General features: G+C 46.1%; 1 protein-coding gene across 1 annotated transcript in view; it reads right to left on the reverse strand.

Moving 5' to 3' along the window:
- The window catches only part of LOC136845684 (fibrinogen-like protein A), a 66,241-nt gene that overhangs the window by 2,766 nt on the left and 42,397 nt on the right, over positions 1–21,078 (reverse strand). Inside the window, exons 4-7 of the mRNA XM_067115830.1 lie at positions 8,173–8,244; positions 7,830–7,990; positions 4,338–4,467; positions 2,423–2,535 (exon numbers count right to left, since the gene is read on the reverse strand). Coding sequence (XP_066971931.1) covers positions 2,423–2,535; positions 4,338–4,467; positions 7,830–7,990; positions 8,173–8,244 — 476 coding nt within the window. The remainder of the gene's footprint in view (positions 1–2,422; positions 2,536–4,337; positions 4,468–7,829; positions 7,991–8,172; positions 8,245–21,078) is intronic.

The raw sequence follows: 21,078 nt of genomic DNA on the forward strand, positions 1-21,078 counted from the left end.
CGTGTGAAACAACCTACTATCCATTTCAGGGACCTCGGGTCATCTTTTTTCCCAAATATCTTTCAAACTAATTATTTGATCGAAATGCTACTTTGACACAGTGTACAGGACACCTCCTGCTAATTTTTGGTAATATAGAGCATTGTCAAATGTTTTAGTTAAGGCGTTTACTCTAGACTTACATGGTGTTGCCAAGCATCGCCAAACTATGCACTCGAACGTCCTTTACCCCCATCCCGTCCCTCCCTCTCCCTTCCCCTCCTCATTCCTCCCTCAACCCACTTTCCTGGCCTCCCAGTCTACGCCCCCCCTTTCCTGTCTATGGGGGATAGCGGATGTTCAATTGCGTAGATAAGTCCTGCTAACTCATGCAAATTTGCCTTTAAAAGTCAAGGGTAAATGCCTTAAATAACACCATTTGACAATACATTGTAGTAACAAAACTCAGTGGGATGTGTCTTGTGCACTGTGTCAAAGTACCATTTTGATAAAATAATTAGAGTGAAAGACATTTGAGAAAAGCGATGACTCGGTCCCTGAAATGGATAGTAGGTTGCTAGTGATGGATATAAGGATCAGAAGAAGAGAACCCAAGAAAACATTGGAAATTTGAAGCGATCAAGGATCAAAATTTGGGGGTTTAAAGGGGAACACTGTAAGCAATAAAAACGGTACATAAAAAAAATATCAAGAAGGGACAAATATGAGAGAGAAAGGAGTTGGCAGAATAGAAAATGTTTGGAATGACATGAGGACAACATGTATGGAAGGTGCAGAGGAAGCAGTTGGACAAACAAGTGGGTATGGAGCGTCAAAAGGGTAAGAAAAATGGTGGTGGAATAGAGGGGTGCAAGATTCTGTTGGGCAGAAGTCCAGGGTTTTCAGAGATTGCAAGGTGGGATGCACGAGGTGCCAATGTTTCTTGGTGGTGGAATAGAGGGGTGCAAGATTCTGTTGGGCAGAAGTCCAGGGTTTTCAGAGATTGCAAGGTGGGATGCACGAGGTGCCAATGTTTCTTGGTGGTGGAATAGAGGGGTGCAAGATTCTGTTGGGCAGAAGTCCAGGGTTTTCAGAGATTGCAAGGTGGGATGCACAAGGTGACAAGAAACGTTATAGTGAAGAGGAAAGAGATACCAAGAAGTTATAGGTCATAGCTACAGCAAGATCCACTGAAGAGTTAAACAGAAATTTAGATACAGCGGAAGGTGCAAAGGATATTTACAGAATATTAAACTCTGGGAAAAAGCAAAGACAAGATCTAGGTCACTTAAGTTTCATCTGAAATAGAAAACGAAATATCTGCCATAAGATGGTCAGATTACCATAACGACCTTTTAAACACAGAAAACGAAGGAGGGGATCTGGAGGAGGTGGGGACATTGGGGGAGGCAGTGATGGAGAGGCAACCTATGGAAGCACAGAAGACTGTACGTAAAATGAAGAATGTCAAAGTACCGGGTCCATCAAATGCACAAAATGAAATGTTGAAAGTACTTGGTATAGAGGGGCAAGAACTGACACTGGAACTTTTAAGGACAATTTTCGAGGGGGAAATAATGAAACATTACTGGGTAGAAAGTCTGATGGTAAATGTGTCTAAACAGGCGGGAATATTATGAAGTGCGGTAATTATAGCAAAGTAATGGCCCTAAAAAATAAAAAGCATTATTGAGAATGATAGACCAGCAGCTATTGTACTGGATTTCACATCTCTAGCAACGGCTATTTTTGGATACGTTGGAATCTCTTCGTCTTTATTCCCATCCAGATCTAAACAGAAATTCTGGAATTTTCGTCATTCACATAAAGATTTTTCTTCTTATTAAAACGAGTAACTGACAGGCCTAGGGCTGTTAATCTCCTTCCGTATAAGAACCAGAAAGATGTCTGATCCCACTTCCGTGATTCTTGTGAAAAGCACGCCATCAGTTTTCTAAGTTAGTTCACTGGTTTTCTTTGAGTATTTAAACTTCGATAAGCCACGTACTTCCATAACTGTGTGATGCATCCCACCTCATACGGTGGGCTTTTCTGGTTATATAACTGAAGATAGCAGAATTTTAGAATTTCAAAGTGGTTTTTCTCGCGACACTTGAATGAGATAAGTACCAGTAGTGCTTAGCGACCACTGAACAGGTGGTATTTGGCCAATAAAAAGGAAAAAAAAAAGCCTCCTGGAAACGTTTTTGATGCTCTCTAATAAAATCTATGTGTGGGATTTTCGTTTCGAGCTAAGAATGCACTTACTAGGAGAACAAATTCTTAGTGCAAGCAAAAATAAGTTACGTCTCAATTTTACTAAGGATTGCATTTTGACTAGTCTATCAGAACTGTTCTGTGAGAGGTAGCCGGTTCTTGAAAGGGTGGCAGAGCAATTTTAAACAATATAATAATTCGAAGCTTATAACAATTATAACTTTACCATTGAAGTTGTCATTGTCTTGATCCCACGTACTGAAACGACAGCCGTTGTTTTTTTCCAGACTGTCTCCAAGGGTGCTCGTGGCTCGCTGTTTCTCTACCGTCAACTGGTATCTGAGAATTATAGATGAATCTATGTAGAGCAGTGATTCTTAAACTGGGGGTGCCAGAAGCTTCCAAGGGGGCGCAAGCAGAGTTGCCAGATGGTGCCAATTAATTTTTTTAATTTGTATTGTTACTGACAAAATTGCCAAAAACGTTATCACGGCTTCCATATATTTTCTAATCGTTATCTCAAAACATGCCAAAAATTTAAATATAAGTCAATTTTAATTTGAAATCTTGTTTATGAATTGTTTTTTATTGTCATGATAAGTGTAACAGCATACAAATAGACATCATATTGTTTGTAGATTATAGTTGGCAAAAATTTCAGGGGTGGGGGGGCGTGGGGTCTATAGGCTACATAATCAAGACGGGGGGGGGGGCGCAAGGCAAAAAAGTTTAAGAACCACTGATGTAGGGCAACCTAATATTGCTGTTGTGATACAGTTTCACTTCAAGACCTCTCCACGTACTTAAATGATATGGCAACAAACAGTTTTTGACGTTCATTCTTGATTCCAAAGATTATCCATATCTCAAAAGGCATGTTCTTTTTTGGTGGCCGGTAATAAAGTCACGGGAAAAAAGTCACAATTTTGGCCGGGAAAAAGTCACAGGAAAAAAGTCACATTAATTTATGGTGGCCGGTATTAATGTCGCAGGGGAAAACTTCACAATATTTCCTGGGGGTCATTCATTACCTTCATGATATTTTACAGTCTTCTGTTTAAGTTTATGCGGAAATCCCCAACGGGCTTGTACTAAACACGTCACAAAGGGTTAAAACCCTTGGGGTCACTATCTAGGAAAGATTATTGTGACTTTTTTTTCTGTGACTTTTTACTTGGATTCGTTCTTTTTTCTTCATTGGAGGTCCAGTTCGATTTAAAGAATATTGAGCTGATGACGCTGGTCAAAGTAATGATTAGGCGAACAGTTCATTTCACGACTCGTTTGACATACTTGATGGTGTTTTTCATTCCAAGAATTGTTTTGCTGATTTCCGGTGTCTTAGTACGTGTTTTATTTTTCCTGAAGCATTTGTAATCATTTGTTATTCATGTGCGCAGTGGTTTACTTTGGAATTTTGTCTTTAGTGTCTACCATTCACTTTTAGAGAATTATTCAGCAAACATAGACAAGACTAAGATATGATTGTGTAATGTTTGTTTTCTTTAGACAGCTTGGAAACCCCAACACAAAAACTTATTCTTGTCATTGTGAACATGAAATTGATAAGTAGCTGACCGTCATCCTAACGTTGCAATCCATTTCGAATCCGGTCATCTATCCAAAAGCTGGTATTGTTCAACATACTTTCAATCGGGAAATGCAATACAGATCCTAAACACTAGAGAGTTGGGGCATGTAGGCTTTAGTCGGCTAGTTCTTACATAAACAGAATCTGGGACTGTAGAGCACATACCAAACACCTGGAATCCATGAGTGTGGCACAACCACTAGAAACCCATCAATCCAAGTAAGCTAGGAGGCTACCCACACCCGCAGAGGCAATGAGAGCAGCCTCCTGGCTAGATTCCCAAAGTCTAGGTAAGTGGCCCCTCTTTATTTGTTAACTATGTAATTAATGGTTTACTTGACTGTTTGTTGACTTGTAACAATCTCTCATAACATGCAAGGTTAAACAGACTTGCTGTCACAGGAGAACCGTGTTGTGGATGCCACAGTCTGTGACATGAGATCACTGTGTCACGGAACAAGATACCACTTGGCAGAATTACTCTTAGAGTAGAACTAAATACTCCCTTGAACGTTATGATGTCATGTAAGAAGATGCACGAATGACGTACTTGTGTTCTTCACTATCCACTTTGAAGACATTCCATTCGCCCCATTTTGTGTCTCCGCGAAGGTCTTTTGCCTCCACCCTCAAGGTCACAGGTTCATCGCCAGAAGTGAGGATATGAAGGAGTTCGTTCCCTTTGGAAAGCAAAATCAAGGCAGTGCTTTATGATATAAGTTGGTGTTTTGAAAGGTTAGGAGGACATACATGCCTACATAAATGCAGTCAAACTTTTATCTGTTGAAAACACAAGGGGTCAGTTACCATACTGGGAAATTAGTTCTACATAAATACATTAATTCATAAAGCTACCATACTGATATGTGGACAAAAAAGTTAAAACATATACAGTATACAGTTGTACAAACCAATGTGCAAGCAAACCTCTACTTTTTCAGTATTTATCAAGTGATGATATTTCGATTAATATACTTTTTCCAGTAGCCACTGAGTCAAATGAATCCATACTTACATACAGTACATAAATACACCCGAATTTTTGTCACATACACTGACATCCTTTATCACAAACATAAAGTTACCATTGTCGTTAATATCAAGATCACTTCACCTTGGGAGTAACACACCCAAGGGGGGAATGGCAAGTGATGGACAGTATACAAAAACCTGAATCCAATAGGGATATATATGTACAGCGGAGTCGGTATCAGTTTCCAGCCCTCTTGGTAGCTCAGTGGTACAACGCGTCACTCACTGTACGTCGCCGTTTCCCAACTAGACCAGGAGTTCGAATCCCGTCGTGACGAAGAGCTCATCAGTTACACGTGGCCGGAAATAAATTCACAGGAAAAAAGTCACAGTTTTGGCTAGCAAAAAAATTCACACAAAAAACCACATTAATTTATGGTGGCTGGTAGTAAGGTCACTTGGAAAAATTCATCATATTTCTTGGGGGTCATTATCTTAATGATATTTACAGTCTTTTGTTTATGTTGTTACGATCATCCCCAACGGGCTTGTACTAAACACGCCACAAAGGTGGACACACACCCACCGGGTTAAAACTGTTGAGCGTCACTACCTAGTATAGATTAATGTGACTTTTTTACCTGGATTCCAATCATAATTCCCCCGTGGGCGTGTGTTATTCCCAAAGTAAAGTGAATCAGATATGAAGTGGCATTTGTAGGTAATATATATACTTCAATACTCATTCTATTGAGCCGTCAACTGGAATACTGTTATTCCCCTGCGGACATCTCATGTGACATTTGACTCGTGCCCTTTAAGTTTTGTTTCCTGTAAAAGAAGACTATTATCCTTCCGCACTTCTTCTGTCCTCCCTCAGGTCTTAAAAACTACTGAGGCTAGAGGGCTGCAAATTGGTATGTTGATCATCCACCCTCCAATCATCAAACACACCAAATTGCAGCCTTCTAGCCTCAGTAGTTTTTATTTTGTTTGAGGTTAAATTTAGCCATAATCGTGCTTCTGGCAATTATATAGGACAGGCCACCACCGGGCCGTGATTAAAGTTTCATGGGCCGCGGCTCATACAGCATTATACCGAGACCACCGAAAGGCAGATCTACTGTCCGCCCTCAGATCTTAAAAACTACTGAGGCTAGAGGGCTGCAAATTGGAATATTGATCATCCACCCTCCAGTCATCAAACATACCAAATTACAACCCTCTAACCTCAGTCGCTTTTATTTTATTTAAGGTTAAAGTTAGCCATGACCGTGCCTCTGGCAACGATATTGGACAGGCCACCAACGGGCCGTGATTAAAGTTTCATGGGCTGCGGGTCATACAGCGTTATACCGAGACCACCGAAAGATAGATCTATTTTCGGTGGCCGTGATCATACGCTGTACAGAAAACTCGATTGCGCCGAAGAAACTTCGGCGAATTTTTTTACTTGTTGTTTTCGAGTCTGCAACCGGCGACATATAAAACGGCTACGAGACGTCCTCACTGTGGTTCCTCTACGGAAGTCTTCGCCACAGAGAGAGCTTAACAGAAGATGGCTGCAGTCTCTCAGGTGAAAAGCTGATATACAGGCTGAGAGGAACATATTACATAGGCCACCTTTCAAATGCGTAGGAACCCATAACTAAAACGGCAACGAGGAGTACACTTCGATTGTTTACTTAATGTAAGCTGTGGAATCTTTAGGATTTAGATAATACATCCATGAAATATTACAAACATCGAATACACATCTACGCCTCATTTGTTTTGATTTTGTAAACGCGTACCATACCACGTTTGAGCATCTTTGCATCCTCTCGGTGTCTCGTTCATTTCAACATACACGTGCTTTCATTTTCATAGTTCAACTATCATCCGTGCTGCCACTCGGTCATCAACATTTTCACTCCAAAGAGAAAATAGAAAGGAATATTGTAGGAATGACTCTGCATCCATTCTGAAATCAACGGAAGAGCAAGTTGATGGAAGTCATGTTGAGAAGAGAATACCCGGAGACATAGCTGGTCTAGGTTCAGGTGAGCTTAAATTTCTAACAGTCAGAACTTCAGGTCAAAGAGGAATGACTGCAACTGTGACTGTGGACAAAATAAGTCAGCTGAGTTTGATGGGAGGGAATTGACGTCACATGTAAGATGACAGTAGACAAACACTGCTTGGGGAATGAAAGTACTTAGGGATCATACAAATTTGCCAGATAGGATTTGTTGGGAAAAGGGAACACCATTTGGTCATTACAGACAGGTAGGAGGAGGAGGAGGAGGAGGAGGAGGAGGAGGAGGAGGAGGAGGAGGAGGAGGAGGAGGAGGAGGAGGAGGAGGAGGAGGAGGAGGTCATAAAAACTGAAAGTGGCCGTACCAGAAAGTGGGAGGTTTAGCAAAGAAAAGGAGAGATTAATTGATATATGACTTTTCTAAAGCTGATTTACTTCCATTTGTCAAGTTTTCAGAAATCTGAGAAGATGACGTCGTAGGTTCAGAAAAAGTTTTATGCCTCTAAGGCTCAGAGCTCTGAATCATTTTCTCTCCTTCTCTGACTTGCCAAATATATAGAGTGGGACACTTCTATTTCGGCAGATCTTACAGGGCAGCATCAGAGTATTTGCAGAAACTCCAATGCAGATTTTGGTACGAAAAGTAAACGAGTAAAAAATCGAGTTTTCTGTACAGCCGCTACGATGTATAATCAAGGCCACCGAAAATAGATCTATCTTTAGGTGGTCTTGGTATAATGCTGTATGAGCCACGGCCGGTGGTGGCCTATCCTATATCGTTGCCAGAAGCACGATTATGGCTAACTTTATAACCTTAAATGAAATAAAAGCTACTGAGGAGGCTAGAGGGCTGCAGCTTGGTATGTTTGAGGACTGGAGGATGGATGATCAACATACCAATTTGCAGCCCTCTAGCCTCCTCAGTAGTTTTTAAGATCTGAGGGCGGACAGAAAAAGTGCGGACAGAAAAACGTGCGGACGGACAGACAAAACCGGCGCAATAGTTTCCTTTTACAGAAAACTGAAATTCTCAACGGGAACACGCTTCCTTACCAAGCCAGAATCCAGAACTTTGCTCGCCAAAGCCTTTCTTGTAATCCAGCCAAGACCTGTTAAAGCTGACGGCCGCCATTTGGATGTCATGGTTCAGAAAGACGGTCCAGCCTCCTCCGTTCGTCTGGAGGTCGCAGAGGACATTCACGGGATCTCCAGCTCTGGAAAGCAAAGGTGCCACACAGTATAATAAAATGCCTTCATTTGAAAGCTCGTCAAATTTGTTCTGACCAACATTTATATTATTAAGCTCATTTTAACAATTTTCTCACATCGTCCTATTATTATTAACATATTCCGAGATGAAGTGTTGACTTCTTTACAGCGTACAAGGTGAACTTACCTGTTAGGTCTGATATCGTAGAAGCCGCTCCTTCTGGCACCCTGAAGTTGTATGTCCGCGCAGTCCTGTGCTCTGAGAAGGACAATGACACCTAATAACATACTCTTTATGAACGTTAATCTTTTAATCCAACTAGGATTTGTTGGGATTTTTGTTCTCAATTCTACAATTTCTTTGAAAGAAATGGAAAGAGATCAGAACCACCAAAGTGAGTTGGAGAAAAAAAAGACACTTTGCCTTCAACTTTCATGTATTAAAACAATCATTAATGATTTTCTTCCCTTTCTTTTTTTGCGGGGGTGGGAGGCCGCCTGGGAGGGTGGTTTATGGTCGAGTTATGAAAAGCAAAAGAACTTGGACAGGGCTTTTGGTGTTATTACTTACTACAACAGATGGAGGCATACCAGATCACTTTTGAGTTCATAATCATGACACAACTTCTTTGAAGGAAAGATTCTGAGAAAACGATAGGGTATAGGAAGCGCCGAAGAGGTGCTTGTCATGAGGAAAGAATGGTGGTGGAGCTTTCCTCAGAAATGTATCCGACCTCCAAGATTCTCCCCAGATGGAATCTTCTCTAATATGAGTCTCATTCTTTCTCTAACTGATGAAGAAAGATGGAACAAAGTCTCTGGTGACTACGCTCACAGGAAAGAAGACTTCGAGGTAACTTGCTTATATAATGTGCAAGAGTCATTGTAGACCAAAATACAGGGTTACTAACTAATTCTAATTTTACTACTTTTTTTTATAGTATCTTATGAAGGAGGTCAATGCAGGGGCCACTCGGAGAAGGATTAGGCCAATACAATCGGTATTATGCAAGCAAACATTTTTAAAAGATTCAGTTCAATATACATTGATCAATCAGAAGTCAAATGCTATTTTGACAATGTTCTCATATTCCTGCCAAACAAAATATTGGCCTTAAAAAAAGGAACATAATACGCTGGAACGTAATTCATTAAAATGAAAATCAATAGCATTTTGATGGGTGTGTGTGTAGACCAAAATTGTATTTTTCCATTGTGTCTTGTGAAGACTGCTGATAAATTAGCTCCCAAGTTACTTGTTACATTTTTTCCATGTTATTTAGAAGGGGTTTTCCACATTCTGTAGAACTGATAACGATACTCCATTACCAGTGGCAGACCATGCCCTGCCTGTCACCAGTCAGTTTCTCCAAGTCCAGTGGTGTTTCAAGGTTTTGAACGTCGTGCAAAGCATTGGAACGCCTGCGCTAGGAATGTTTATCTGTTTGCTACTCAACAGGGTGGCTTTCAACAGAGCCAGAGTGCATTTGATGCTCTTCTCAGTTTCCAGAATTGTACAGACTTCATTGATTGGGGGGTCACAAAGTTCAAGTAATTGGTCTTGTCTGTGGTGCTGTTTTTTTTCTGCGCTGATCACAACGTCACAGTTTTCAAACTCAGAGGGCGAGTATTTCTTAGAAGTTGCTCCTTGTGGAAATGTTCTTAGACGAGCAAGACTTATAATATATATGTAAAACATGCAGCTGGGACAAGAGAACAAGTTTGTTGGTTACATGGATGATGCTTCTCTCTCTCTCTGCATTGATCGCCTCCTCTAATTTAGGTAAAATCAGGACTAAAGTTTAAAAATAACAAAACTCGAGGCATGAATGTCAGCAGGCCCAGGACATTAGGCTCCTCCATCCAGAGCTTTTCATTGACAGTTGACCTTTAACAATGTGCAACTCATTTAATACTGTAACTGTCATTCTTGACCACAGATTAATTTTTGAAAAACATGTCATTTTCCATCTCTTCATTCTGTACAATACACGTCACAGTGTCAGATTTCTGGTTACTTCAACCCTCTTCCCTTTTAGTTTATGACGTTCAACAACACACAACTTTCCAGAAGTATTGCTCCGACTGTGGTAAAATCATGGAAAGATTTCCCTAATCAGGTGTTGACTCACTGGAACTTAGACGTTTAAAGTGGCTGCAAATGATCTTTTGATTAGCAGGCTCACATCGGTTTCATTTCGTGGTTTACTCTGTTTTTTTTTCTACATTGTTTATCCTTGTTTTTCAAGGAAGGCTGCAGCCTGGCTGATGTTACGATGGTTATAAGCATACACATAACCTCCTGGCTATCAGGTGCTTGTACAGTTTAGACAGCAAAGTAGATTTGTCCGTCCTTCGGAAAGATTGTACCATATATTTGGAGAGCCAAAATCCACTTTTTTGTAATACAGTGTTTGATGAATATACACAAATGATTGTTTGATCCAACTGCTTGTCCAGTTTTGTAAAAAAAAAAAAAAAAAAAAAAAAAAAAAACTCAAAAATCTTGTCAGAAAAATAAAACTTTTTATGGGAATGAATAAAGGCGATAAAATTTACATTCGAAAAAATTGATTCTGAAAAAGGAAATAGATAAACAGATATAAAAACTAATAAATAAAGGAGTGTTCAGCATGTCATTTGTATCCAAAGCAGACTACGCATGGCAAAAGCCGCCCTTTAAGACAGTGAGACCAGAGAAAGAGATCCAGGTGCATATCTCGAAGCAGCATCTTCCTGTCTTCGTGCACCTGCCGATCTCGAAGCAGCATCTTCCTGTCTTCATGCACCTGCTGCAATAGATAAAGCAGCATCTTCGAAGCAGCATCTTCCTGTCTTCATGCACCTGCCGCATCTCGAAGCAGCATCTTCCTGTCTTCGTGCACCTGCCGTGATCTCGAAGCAGCATCTTCCTGTCGTCATGCACCTGCCATATCTCGAAGCAGCATCTTCCTGTCTTCGTGCAATAAATCTCGAAGCAGCATCTTCCTGTCTTCATGCAGCATCTCAAGCAGCATCATGCACCTGCCGCATCTCGAAGCAGCATCTGCACCTGTCGTCATCTTGCACCTGCAGATCTCGAAGCAGCATCTTCCTGTCTTCGTGCACCTGCCGCATCTCGAAGCAGCATCTTCCTGTCTTCATGCACCAAGCAACATCTTCCTGGCATCTCGAAGCAGCATCTTCCTGTCTTCATGCACCTGCCGCATCTAAAGCAGCATCTTCCTGTCATGCACCTATCTCGAAGCAGCATCCGCATCTCGAAGCAGCATCTTCCTGCACCTCTTCGTGCACCTGTCTCAAGCAGCATCTTCATGCACCTGCATCTCGAAGCAGCATCTTCCTGTCTTCATGCACCTGCCGCATCTCAAGCAGCATCTTCCTGTCTTCATGCACCTGCCGCATCTCGAAGCCGCATCTTCCTGATGCACCTGCCGCATCTTCTGTCTTCATGCACCTCTCTCGTGCATCTTCACCTTCATGCACCTGCGCATCTCGAAGCAGCATCTTCCTGTCTTCGTGCACCTGCCGCATCTCGAAGCAGCATCTTCCTGTCTTCATGCACCTGCTGCATCTCGAAGCAGCATCTTCCTGTCTTCGTGCACCTGCCGCATCTCGAAGCAGCATCTTCCTGTCTTCATGCACCTGCCGCATCTCGAAGCAGCATCTTCCTGTCTTCATGCACCTGCCGCATCTCGAAGCAGCATCTTCCTGTCTTCATGCACCTGCTGCATCTCGAAGCAGCATCTTCCTGTCTTCATGCACCTGCTGCATCTCGAAGCAAGCATCTTCCTGTCTTCTGCACCTGCATCTCGAAGCAGCATCTTCCTGTCTTCATGCACCTGCCGCATCTCGAAGCAGCATCTTCCTGTCTTCATGCACCTGCCGCATCTCGAAGCAGCACCTGCACCTGCCGCATCTCGAAGCAGCATCTTCCTGTCTTCATGCACCTCTTCATCTTCCTGTCTTCGTGCACCTGCTGCATCTCGAAGCAGCATCTTCCTGTCTTCATGCACCTGCTGCATCTCACCATCTTCCTGTCTTCATGCATCTCGAAGCAGCATCTTCCTTCATGCACCTGTCGCATCTCGAAGCACCTGTCTTCATGCACCTGCTGCATCTCGAAGCAGCATCTTCCTGTCTTCATGCACCTGCTGCATCTCGAAGCAGCATCTTCCTGTCTTCATCTGCGCATCTCGAAGCAGCATCTTCCTGTCTTCATGCACCTGCTGCCTCGAAGCAGCATCTTCCTGTCTTCATGCACCTGCTGCATCTCGAAGCAGCATCTTCCTGTCTTCATGTCTTCATCTGCATCTTGTCTTCTGCATCTCGAAGCAGCATCTTCCTGTCTTCATGCACCTGCCGCATCTCGAAGCAGCATCTTGCACCTGCTGCATCTCGAAGCAGCATCTTCTGTCTTCATGCACCTGCTGCATCTCGAAGCAGCATCTTCCTGTCTTCATGCACCTGCTGCATCTCGAAGCAGCATCTTCCTGTCTTCATCACCTGCATCCGAAGCGGCTGTCTTCATGCACCTCGAAGCAGCATCTTCCTGTCTTCATGCACCTGCTGCATCTCGAAGCAGCATCTTCCCTCTTCTTCTGCATCTCGAAGCAGCATCTTCCTGTCTTCATGCACCTGCTGCATCTCGAAGCAGCATCTTCCTGTCTTCATGCACGCATCTCGAAGCAGCATCTTCCTTGTCTTCGTGCACCTGTCGCAAGCAGCATCTTCCTGTCTTCATGCACCTGCTGCATCTCGAAGCAGCATCTTCCTGTCTTCATGCACCTTGCATCTGCATCTTCCTGTCTTCATGCACCTGCTGCATCTCGAAGCAGCATCTTCCTGTCTTCATGCACCTGCTGCATCTCGAAGCAGCATCTTCCTGTCTTCATGCACCTGCCGCATCTCGAAGCAGCATCTTCCTGTCTTCATGCACCTGCTGCATCTCGAAGCAGCATCTTCTGTCTGTCTTCATCTGCAGCCATCTTCCTTCATGCATCATCTCGAAGCAGCATCTTCCTGTCTTGCACCTGCTGCATCTCAAGCAGCATCTTCCTGTCTTCATCATCTCGAAGCAGCATCTTCCTGTCTTCATGCACCTGCTGCATCTCGAAGCAGCATCTTCCTGTCTTCATGCACCTGCTGCATCTCGAAGCAGCATCTTCCTGTCTTCATGCACCTGCTGCATCTCGAAGCAGCATCTTCCTGTCTTCATGCACCTGCATCTCGAAGCAGCATCTTCCTGTCTTCATGCACCTGCTGCATCTCGAAGCAGCATCTTCCTGTCTTCATGCACCTGCTGCATCTCGAAGCAGCATCTTCCTCTTCCTGCACCTGCCGCATCTCGAAGCAGCATCTTCCTGTCTTCATCTTCATGCATCTTCCTGTCTTCATGCACCTGCCGCATCTCGAAGCAGCATCTTCCTGTCTTCATGCACCTGCTGCATCTCGAAGCAGCATCTTCCTGTCTTCATGCACCCTGCATCTCGAAGCAGCATCTTCCTGTCTTCATGCACCTGCTGCATCTCGAAGCAGCATCTTCCTGTCTTCATGCACCTGCTGCATCTCGAAGCAGCATCTTCCTGTCTTCATGCACCTGCTGCATCTCGAAGCAGCATCTTCCTGTCTTGCAGCATCTTCCTGTCTTCATGCACCTGCTGCATCTCGAAGCAGCATCTTCCTGTCTTCATGCACCTGCTGCATCTCGAAGCAGCATCTTCCTGTCTTCATGCACCTGCTGCATCTCGAAGCAGCATCTTCCTGTCTTCATGCACCTGCACCTGCAGCATCTTCGAAGCAGCATCTTCCATCTTCTTCATGCACCTGCTGCATCTCGAAGCAGCATCTTCCTGCATCTCTTCATGCACCTGCTGCTGCATCTCGAAGCAGCATCTTCCTGTCTTCTTGCACCTGCTGCATCTCGAAGCAGCATCTTCCTGTCTTCATGCACCTGCTGCATCTCGCATCTTCCTGTCTTCAGCAGCATCTTCCTGTCTTCATGCACCTGCTGCATCTCGAAGCAGCATCTTCCTGTCTTCGTGCACCTGTCGCATCTCGAAGCAGCATCTTCCTGTCTTCATGCACCTGCCTGCATGCACCTGCCGCATCTCGAAGCAGCATCTTCCTGTCTTCATGCACCTGCTGCATCTCGAAGCAGCATCTTCCTGTCTTCATGCACCTGCTGCATCTCGAAGCAGCATCTTCCTGTCTTCATGCACCTGCTGCATCTCGAAGCAGCATCTTCCTGTCTTCATCACCTGCTGCATCTCGAAGCAGCATCTTCCTGTCTTCTGCACCTGCATCTCGAAGCAGCATCTTCCTGTCTTCATGCACCTGCTGCATCTCGAAGCAGCATCTTCCTGTCTTCATGCACCTGCTGCATCTCGAAGCAGCATCTTCCTGTCTTCATGCCTGCATCTCAAGCAGCATCTTCCTGTCTTCATGCACCTGCTGCATCTCGAAGCAGCATCTTCCTGTCTTCATGCACCTGCTGCATCTCGAAGCAGCATCTTCCTGTCTTCATGCACCTGCTGCATCTCGAAGCAGCATCTTCCTGTCTTCATGCACCTGCTGCATCTCGAAGCAGCATCTTCCTGTCTTCATGCACCCTGCATCTCGAAGCAGCATCTTCCTGTCTTCATGCACCTGAAGCAGCATCTTCCTGTCTTCATGCACCTGCTGCATCTCGAAGCAGCATCTTCCTGTCTTCATGCACCTGCTGCATCTCGAAGCAGCATCTTCCTGTTCTTCATGCACCTGCTGCATCTCGAAGCAGCATCTTCCTGTCTTCATGCACCTGCTGCATCTCGAAGCAGCATCTTCTTCTGCATCTCGAAGCAGCATCTTCCTCTGCTGCATCTCATGTCTTCACCTGCCGCATCTCGAAGCAGCATCTTCATCTTCAGCATCTTCCTGTCATGCATCTTCCTGTCTTCATGCACCTGCTCGAAGCAGCATCTTCCTGTCTTCATGCACCTGCCGCATCTCGAAGCAGCATCTTCCTGTCTTCATGCACCTGCCGCATCTCGAAGCAGCATCTTCCTGTCTTCATGCACCTGCCGCATCTCGAAGCAGCATCTTCCTGTCTTCATGCACCTGCCGCATCTCGAAGCAGCATCTTCCTGTCTTCATGCACCTGCTGCATCTCGAAGCAGCATCTTCCTGTCTTCTGCTGCATCTCGAAGCAGCATCTTCCTGTCTTTATGCACCTGATGCATCTCGAAGCAGCATCTTCCTGTCTTCATGCACCTGCTGCCTCTCAAAGCAACATCTTCCTGTCTTCATGCACCTGCTGCATCTTGAAGCAGCATCTTCCTGTCTTCATGCACCTGCTGCATCTCGAAGAGGCATCTTCCTGTCTTCATGCACCTGCTGCATCTCGAAGCAGCATCTTCCTGTCTTCATCTCGAAGCAGCATCTTCCCTGTCTTCATGCACCTGCATCTCGAAGCAGCATCTTCCTGTCTTCATGCACCTGCTGCATCTCGAAGCAGCATCTTCCTGTCTTCATGCATCTTCCTGTCTTCCTGCTGCATCTCGAAGCAGCATCTTCCTGTCTTCATGCACCTGCTGCATCTCGAAGCAGCATCTTCCTGTCTTCATGCACCTGCTGCATCTCGAAGCAGCATCTTCCTGTCTTCATGCACCTGCTGCATCTCGAAGCAGCATCTTCCTGTCTTCATGCACCTGCTGCATCTCGAAGCAGCATCTTCCTGTCTTCAGCATCTTCTCGAAGCAGCATCTTCTGTCTTCATGCACCTGCTGCATCTCGAAGCAGCATCTTCCTGTCTTCATGCACCTGCTGCATCTCGAAGCAGCATCTTCCTGTCTTCATGCACCTGCCATCTCGAAGCAGCATCTTCCTGTCTTCATGCACCTGCTGCATCTCGAAGCAGCATCTTCCTGTCGCATCTCGAAGCAGCATCTTTACGTCTTCTTCATCTGCACCTGTCTTCATGCACCTGCATCTCGAAGCAGCATCTTCCTGTCTTCATGCACCTGCTGCATCTCGAAGCAGCATCTTCCTGTCTTCATGCACCTGCTGCATCTCGAAGCAGCATCTTCCTGTCTTCATGCACCTGCTGCATCTCGAAGCAGCATCTTCCTGTCTTCATGCACCTGCCGCATCTCGAAGCAGCATCTTCCTGTCTTCATGCACCTGCCGCATCTCGAAGCAGCATCTTCCTGTCTTCATGCACCTGCCGCATGCTGTCTTCATGCACCTGCTGCATCTCTGCAGCATCTTCCTGTCTTCATGCACCTCTGCATCTCGAAGCATCTTCCTGTCTTCATGCACCTGCTGCATCTCAAGCAGCATCTTCCTGTCTTCATGCAGCATCAGCAGCATCTTCCTGTCTTCATGCACCTGCTGCATCTCGAAGCAGCATCTTCCTGTCTTCATGCACCTGCTGCATCTCGAAGCAGCATCTTCCTGTGCACCTTCATGCACCTGCTCATGCATCTCGAAGCAGCATCTTCCTGTCTTCATGCACCTGCTGCATCTCGAAGCAGCATCTTCCTGTCTTCATGCACCTGCTCCATCTCGAAGCATCTCTTCATGCACCTGCATCTTCCTGTCTTCATGCTTCCAGCATCTTCCTGTCTTCATGCACCTGCCATCTCGAAGCAGCATCTTCCTGTCTTCATGCACCTGCTGCATCTCTGAAGCAGCATCTTCCTGTCTTCATGCACCTGCTGCATCTCGAAGCAGCATCTTCCTGTCTTCATGCACCTGCTGCATCTCAAGCAGCATCTTCCTGTCTTCATGCACCTGCCATCTCGAAGCAGCATCTTCCTGTCTTCATGCATCTTCTCGAAGCAGCATCTTCCTGTCTTCATGCACCTGCTGTATCTCGAAGCAGCATCTTCCTGTCTTCATGCACCTCGCATCTCAAGCAGCATCTTCCTGTCTTCATGCACCTGCTGCATCTCGAAGCAGCATCTTCCTGTCTTCATGCACCTGCTGCATCTTGAAGCAGCATCTTCCTGTCTTCATGCACCTGCTGCATCTCGAAGCAGCATCTTCCTGTCTTCATGCACCTGCTGCATCTCAAGCAGCATCTTCCTGTCTTCATGCACCTGCTGCATCTCGAAGCAGCATCTTCCTGTCTTCATGCACCTGCATCTCGAAGCAGCATCTTCCTGTCTTCATGCACCTGTCGCATCTCAAGCAGCATCTTCCTGTCTTCATGCACCTGCCGCATCTCTGTCTTCAAGCAGCATCTTCATCTGTCTTCATGCACTGCTGCATCTCGAAGCAGCATCTTCCTGTCTTCATGCACCTGCTGCATCTCAAGCAGCATCTTCCTGTCTTCATGCACCTGCTGCATCTCGAAGCAGCATCTTCCTGTCTTCATGCACCTGCTGCATCTCGAAGCAGCATCTTCCTGTCTTCATGCACCTGCTGCATCTCAAGCAGCATCTTCCTGTCTTCACCTGCTGTCTCAAGCAACATCTTCCTGTCTTCATGCACCTGCTGCATCTCTTCAAGCATCTTCCTGTCTTCATGCACCTGCCATCTCAACATCTTCCTGTCTTCATGCACCTGCATCTCCAGCATCTTCCTGTCTTCATCTCGAAGCAGCATCTTCCTGTCTTCATGCACCTGATCGCATCTCGAAGCAGGCATCTTCCTGTCTTCATGCACCTGCTGCATCTCGAAGCAGCATCTTCCTGTCTTCATGCACCTGCTGCATCTCGAAGCAGCATCTTCCTGTCTTCATGCACCTGTCTTCTGCATCTCGAAGCAGCATCTTCCTGTCTTCATGCACCTGCTGCATCTCGAAGCAGCATCTTCCTGTCTTCATGCACCTGTCGCATCTTGAAGCAGCATCTTCCTGTCTTCATGCACCTGCTGCATCTCGAAGCAACATCTTCCTGTCTTCATGCACCTGCTGCATCTCAAGCAGCATCTTCCTGTCTTCATGCACCTGCCTGCATCTCGAAGCAGCATCTTCCTGTCTTCATGCACCTGCTGCATCTCAAGCAGCATCTTCCTGTCTTCATGCACCTGCTGTCTCCATCTCGAAGCAGCATCTTCCTGTCTTCATGCACCTGCTGCATCTCGAAGCAGCATCTTCCTGTCTTCATGCACCTGCCGCATCTCAAGCAGCATCTTCCTGTCTTCATGCACCTGCCTGCATCTTGAAGCAGCATCTTCCTGTCTTCATGCACCTGCTGCATCTCGAAGCAGCATCTTCCTGTCTTCATGCACCTTCATCTCTCAAGCAGCATCTTCCTGTCCTGCATCGCATCTCGTCTTCAACCTGCTGCATCTTCCTGTCTTCATGCACCTGCTGCATCTCGAAGCAGCATCTTCCTGTCTTCATGCACCTGCTGCATCTCGAAGCAGCATCTTCCTGTCTTCATGCACCTGCTGCATCTCAAGAGCAGGATCTTCCTGTCTTCATCTTGCATCTTCTTGTCCTGCTGCATCTCAAGCAGCATCTTCCTGTCTTCATGCACCTGCCGCATCTCGAAGCAGCATCTTCCTGTCTTCATGCACCTGCGGCATCTCGAAGCAGCAGTCTTCATCATCTCAGCATCTGTCTTCACCTGCCGCATCTCGAAGCAGCATCTTCCTGTCTTCATGCACCTGCTGCATCTCGAAGCAGCATCTTCCTGTCTTCATGCACGCTGTGCATCTCGAAGCGGCATCTTCCTGTCTTCATGCACCTGCTGCATCTCAAGCAGCATCTTCCTGTCTTCATGCACCTGCCGCATCTCAAGCAGCATCTTCCTGTCTTCATGCACCTGCCGCATCTCTCGAAGCAGCATCTTCCTGTCTTCATGCACCTGCCATCTCGAAGCAGCATCTTCCTGTCTTCATGCACCTGCTGCATCTCGAAGCAGCATCTTTCTGTCTTCATGCACCTGCCGCATCTCCGAAGCAGCATCTTCTGTCTTCATGCACCTGCTGCATCTCGAAGCAGCATCTTCCTGTCTTCATGCACCTGCCGTATCTCGGCAGCATCTTCCTGTCTTCATGCACCTGCTGCATCTCGAAGCAGCATCTTCCTGTCTTCATGCACCTGCTGCATCTCAAGCAGCATCTTCCTGTTCATGCACCTGCTGCATGCATCTTCCTGTCTTCATGCACCTGCCGTATCTCGAAGCAGCATCTTCCTATCTTCAGCACCTGTCGCATCTCAAAGCAGCATCTTCCTGTCTTCATGCACCTGTCATCTGAAGCAGCATCTTCCTGTCTTCATGCACCTGCCGCATCTTGAAGCAGCATCTTCCTGTCTTCATGCACCTGCTGCATCTCGGGAAGCAGCATCTTCCTGTCTTCATGCACACCTGCTGCATCTCGAAGCAGCATCTTCCTGTCTTCGATGCACCTGCTGCATCTCGAAGCAGCATCTTCCTGTCTTCTTCATGCACCTGCTGCTTCTCGAAGCAGCATCTTCCTGTCTTCATGCCTGCCGTATCTGCAGCATCTTTACGTCTTCGCCTGCCGCATCTCGAAGCAGCATCTTCCTGTCTTCATGCACCTGCTGCATCTCGAAGCATCTTCTGTCCATGCACCTGCTGCATCTCAGCAGCATCTTCCTGTCTTCATGCACCTGCTGCATCTCAAGCAGCATCTTCCATAATCTTCATGCACCTGCTGCCTCAAGCAGCATCTTCCTGTCTTTGTGCACCTGCCGCATCTCAAGCAGCATCTTCTATCGTCATGCACCTGCAGCATCTTCCTGTCTTCCTTTTTCGCATCTCGGCAGCATCTTCCTGTCTTCATGCACCTGCCGCATCTCGAAGCAGCATCTTCCTGTCTTCATGCACCTGCTGCATCTCGAAGCAGCATCTTCCTGTCTTTGCACCTGTTGCCTCTGAAGCAACATCTTCCTGTCTTTTACACCTACATCTCAAGCCAGCATCTTTATGAAGCAGCATCTTCCGAGTTTTCTGCACCTGTTGCATCTCGAAGATCATCTGTCCTGCATCTCAAGTAGCACCTGCTGCATCTCGAAGCGGCATATTCTGTCTTCATGCACCTGCTCTTTCTGTCTTCATCCTCATATGAAGCAGCATCTTCCTGTCTTCATGCACCTGGCATCTCAAACCGCATCTTCCTGTCTTCATGCACATCTCGCGCATCCTGAGCGCATCTTCGTTCATGCACCTGCTGCATCTCGAAGCGGCATCTTCCTGTCTTCATGCACCTGCTGTCACATCTTGAAGCAGCATCTTCCTGTCTTCATGCACCCTGCTAAAATCTCGGCGCAGGATCTTTCTGTTCTCATGCACCGCTGCATCTGAAGCCAGCATCTTCTTGTCTTCATCTTCATGCACCTGCTGCATCTCTGTATCAAGCAGCATCTTCCTGTCTTCACTTTTTGTATCTCACCTGTCTTCTGCATCTCAAGCAGCATCTTCAGGTCTTCGTGCACCTGTCGCATCTCGAAGCAGCATCTTCCGTCTTCATGCACCTGTCATCTTGAAGCAGCATCTTCCTATCTTCGCACCCGCGCATCTCGCTGAAATCTTCCTATCTTCATGCACCTGCTGCATCTCGAAGCAGCATCTTCCTGTCTTCAATTCCTACCATCTCGAAGCAGCATCATTCAACTGCACCTGCATCTCAGGCAGCATCTTCCTGTCTTATACCTGCCGCATAAGCTGCATCTTCCTGTCTTCATCTTCCTGTCTTTATTCACCTGCCGCATCTCGGAGCAGCATCTTCCTGTCTTCCTGCAACACCAGCCGCATCCTCGAAGCAGCATCTTCCTATCTTCATGCACCTGCTGCATCTCGAAGCGGCATCTTTTTGTCTTCATGCACCTGCATCATCCGAAGCAGAGATCTTCCTGTCTTCACGCACCTGCGGCATCTCGAAGCAGCATCTTCCTGTCTTCATGCCTGCCGTGATCCGGGCATCTTCCTGTCTTCATGCACCTGCATCTCGGAAGCAGCATCTTCCTGTCTTCATGCACCTGCGCCATCTCAGCAGCATCTTCCTGCTCTTCACCTGCTGCATCCGGTAGCATCTTCCGAAGCAGCATCTTGAAGCAGCATCTTCCTGTCTTCATGCACCTGCTGCATCTCGAAGCAGCATCTTCCTGTCTTCGATGCACCTGCTGCACTTCGCCAGC

Source organism: Macrobrachium rosenbergii, chromosome 14 (assembly GCF_040412425.1).
Source record: "Macrobrachium rosenbergii isolate ZJJX-2024 chromosome 14, ASM4041242v1, whole genome shotgun sequence".
Classification (NCBI taxonomy): domain Eukaryota; kingdom Metazoa; phylum Arthropoda; class Malacostraca; order Decapoda; family Palaemonidae; genus Macrobrachium; species Macrobrachium rosenbergii.